The sequence below is a fragment of the Caretta caretta genome, chromosome 2, assembly GCF_965140235.1.
Source record: "Caretta caretta isolate rCarCar2 chromosome 2, rCarCar1.hap1, whole genome shotgun sequence".
NCBI lineage: Eukaryota > Metazoa > Chordata > Testudines > Cheloniidae > Caretta > Caretta caretta.
The window spans coordinates 246,362,480-246,366,112 of NC_134207.1; the positions used below are offsets into that span (position 1 = coordinate 246,362,480).

The 3,633-nt window shown below is 47.2% G+C and overlaps 1 protein-coding gene across 1 annotated transcript; it reads right to left on the minus strand.

Annotated features, from left to right (window-relative positions):
• Positions 1-450: 450 nt before the first annotated feature.
• LOC142070883 (uncharacterized) lies at positions 451-2,629 on the minus strand. Its single transcript, XM_075124804.1, has 2 exons — positions 1,723-2,629; positions 451-1,334 (listed from the first exon to the last, which is right to left on the minus strand). Exons 1-2 carry the CDS (start codon positions 2,300-2,302, stop codon positions 793-795), a joined length of 1,122 nt encoding a protein of 373 aa, XP_074980905.1. The 5' UTR covers positions 2,303-2,629; the 3' UTR covers positions 451-792.
• Positions 2,630-3,633: the final 1,004 nt, after the last annotated feature.

Genomic DNA, 3,633 nt, shown 5'->3' on the forward strand with positions numbered 1-3,633 from the left:
TGGGATGGCCGGGAAAGGTGCATGATGCTCGCATCTTCAGGAACTCTGGTCTGTTTCAAAAGCTGCAGGAAGGGACTTTATTCCCAGACCAGAAAATAACTGTTGGGGATGTTGAAATGACTATATGTATCCTTGGGGACCCAGCCTACCCCTTAATGCCATGGCTCATGAAGCCGTACACAGGCAGCCTGGACAGTGGTCAGGAGCTGTTCAACTACAGGCTGAGCAAGTGCAGAATGGTGGTAGAATGTGCATTTGGACGTTTAAAGGCGCGCTGGCGCAGTTTATTGACTCGCTTAGACCTCAGCGAAACCAATATTCCCACTGTTATTACTGCTTGCTGTGTGCTCCACAATATCTGTGAGAGTAAGGGGGAGACGTTTATGGCGGGGTGGGAGGTTGAGGCAAATCGCCTGGCTGCTGGTTACGCGCAGCCAGACACCAGGGCGGTTAGAAGAGCACAGGAGGGCGCGGTACGCATCAGAGAAGCTTTGAAAAACAGTTTCATGACTGGCCAGGCTACAGTGTGAAAGTTCTGTTTGTTTCTCCTTGATGAACCCCCCCGCCCCTTGGTTCACTCTACTTCCCTGTAAGCTAACCACCCTCCCCTCCTCCCTTTAATCATTGCTTGCAGAGCCAATAAAGTCATTGCTGCTTCACAGTCATGCATTCGTTATTCATTCATCACACAAATAGGGGGATGACTACCAAGGTATCCCAGGAGGGGTGGTGGAGGAGGGAAGGAAAATGCCACACAGCACTTTAAGCACAGCACTTTAAAAGTTTACAACTTTAAAATTTATTGAATGACAGCCTTCTTTTTTTTGGGCAATCCTCTGTGGGGGAGTGGCTGGTTGGCCGGAGGCCTCCCCACCGTGTTCTTGGGCGTCTGGGTGTGGAGGCTATGGAACTTGGGGAGGAGGGCGGTTGGTTACAGAGGGGCTGCAGTGGCAGTCTGTGCTCCAGCTGCCTTTGCTGCAGCTCAACCATACACTGGAGCATACTGGTTTGGTCCTGCAGCAGCCTCAGCATTGAATCCTGCCTCCTCTCATCACGCTGCCGCCACCTTTGAGCTTCAGCCCTGTCTTCAGCCCGCCACTTACTCTCTTCAGCCCGCCACTTACTCTCTTCAGCCCTCCACCTCTCCTCCCGGTCATTTTGTGCTTTCCTGCACTCTGACATTATTTGCCTCCACGCATTCGTCTGTGCTCTGTCACTGTGGGAGGACAGCATGAGCTCGGAGAACATTTCATCGCGAGTGCGTTTTTTTTTCTTTCTAAGCTTCACTAGCCTCTGGGAAGGAGAAGATCCTGTGATCATTGAAACACATGCAGCTGGTGGAGAAAAAAAAAGGGACAGCGGTATTTAAAAAGACACATTTTATAAAACAGTGGCTACACTCTTTCAGGGTAAACCTTGAAAGTTAACATTACATACATAGCACATGTGCTTTCGTTACAAGGTCGCATTTTGCCTCCTCCCACCGCGTGAACGGATTTTGGTTGAATGCCAGCAAACATACACTGCAATGCTTTGTTCTACAGTGATTCCCCAGTACGTGTTGCTGGCCTGGAGTGGTAAAGTGTCCTACCATGAAGGACGAAATAAGGCTGCCCTCCCCAGAAACCTTTTGCAAAGGCAGAACCGCAAATGCCAGGGCAAAGTAATCCTTTCACATGCTTGCTTTTAAACCATGTATAGCATTTTAAAAGGTACACTCACCAGAGGTCCCTTCTCCGCCTGCTGAGTCCAGGAGGCAGCCTTGGGTGGGTTCGGGGGGTACTGGCTCCAGGTCTAGGGTGAGAAACAGTTCCTGGCTGTCGGGAAAACCGGTTTCTCCGCTTGCTTGCTGTGAGCTATCTACAACCTCCTCATCATCATCTTCTTCGTCCCCAAAACCTACTTCTGTATTGCCTCCATCTCCATTGAAGGAGTCAAACAACACGGCTGGGGTAGTGGTGGCTGAACCCCCTAAAATGGCATGCAGCTCATCATAGAAGCGGCATGTTTGGGGCTCTGACCCAGAGCGGCCGTTCGCCTCTCTGGTTTTCTGGTAGGCTTGCCTCAGCTCCTTCAGTTTCACGCGGCACTGCTTCGGGTCCCTGTTATGGCCTCTGTCCTTCATGCCCTGGGAGATTTTCAGAAAGGTTTTGGCATTTCGAAAACTGGAACGGAGTTCTGATAGCACGGATTCCTCTCCCCAAACAGCGATCAGATCCCGTACCTCCCGTTCAGTCCATGCTGGAGCTCTTTTGCGATTCTGGGACTCCATCATGGTCACCTCTGCTGATGAGCTCTGCATGGTCACCTGCAGCTTGCCACGCTGGCCAAACAGGAAATGAGATTCAAAAGTTCGCGGTTCTTTTCCTGTCTACCTGGCCAGTGCATCTGAGTTGAGAGCGCTGTCCAGAGCGGTCAGAATGGAGCACTCTGGGATAGCTCCCGGAGGCCAATACCATCGAATTGTGTCCACAGTACCCCAAATTCGAGCCGGCAACGTCGATTTAAGCGCTAATCCACTTGTCAGGGGTGGAGTAAGGAAATCGATTTTAAGAGCCCTTTAAGTCGAAATAAAGGGCTTCATTGTGTGGACGGGTGCAGGTTTAAATCGATTTAACGCTGCTAAATTCGATCTAAAGTCCTAGTGTAGACCAGGGCTTAGGTACTTGCTTCTATGCCATGCACTTGTTTTCTCTTTTGTCCTTTAAATTCCCCGTTTCATTGATTAGAATTTTCATCTTGGTTTGCAACTTGTAATCCCCAAAGGTTACTTGTAGCACTACCCAAATATGGTGCTAGTTGAGTAATGCCTCCAAACTCATTAGTTTAATTTATAGGACTTTATACTCTTTCAGCGGATTATAATTGTCCGCAAGCTCACTTCTGTGAATGAGTTGGTACCACTTTGCAGTAAATATATTAATCAGTGGAGGTAGCTGCTATGTTGAAAGAACCAGTTAGAGAAAAAGACAAGACTTATATTAGCCTCAGGCTAAATTCACTTTCTGTGCTTCTACTTATTTCAAAACCACCAGTCCCAGATTACTTCCTCCTTTTCAGTTCCTTTTATTCTAGCAGGGACCCAATCCTGAATTCCTCACTCTGGCAAACTTCCCACTGAACTCAGTGAGAGTTTTCATTTATTAGTATTTTTATTATTGATTATTATTATTATTACCTGTGCCTCGATTGAGTAAAAAAATTCAGAACCCAACTTCAGTGGAAATCTTCCAAATGGACTTCAGATTTAGGTCCTTGAATATTAAAGTCACAATTCCAGCTAGAAGAGAAAAATATAAATGTTTGAAATTTTGGTGTCTTTATTGTTTTTCTTGATGCATTTTCAGTTTCAGACAGAATCAGTTTCTTTAGACCCCAAATCTGGTCTCTATGACACCTATATACATGCAGGGGAACTCCACTGACCTCAATGGAGTTACACTGGACTTATGCAAGTGCAAAATTTGACACTCATTTCCTGTCTCTATTGTAGCTGTTTTAGGTCTGGGCCACCCAGTCCCACAGTAAAACCCAGAGGAAGGAACCGAAGGGGAAGAAATCTCTGCAAAGTTCTCCCAGACGAGATTTGTCTAATTATTTAATTCAGAAGGCCCCACTCAATCATGCCTCATT

What these genes read in the sequence shown, in the direction of transcription:
- LOC142070883 (XM_075124804.1), bottom strand. Translation starts at nt 2,302, where the DNA reads ATGCAGAGCTCATCAGCAGAGGTGACCATGATGGAGTCCCAGAATCGC. An exon ending in AGGCGGAGAAGGGACCTCTG is followed by an intron (nt 1,335 to 1,722) that starts GTGAGTGTACCT and finishes TTTCTCCACCAG; the next exon opens with CTGCATGTGTTTCAATGATC.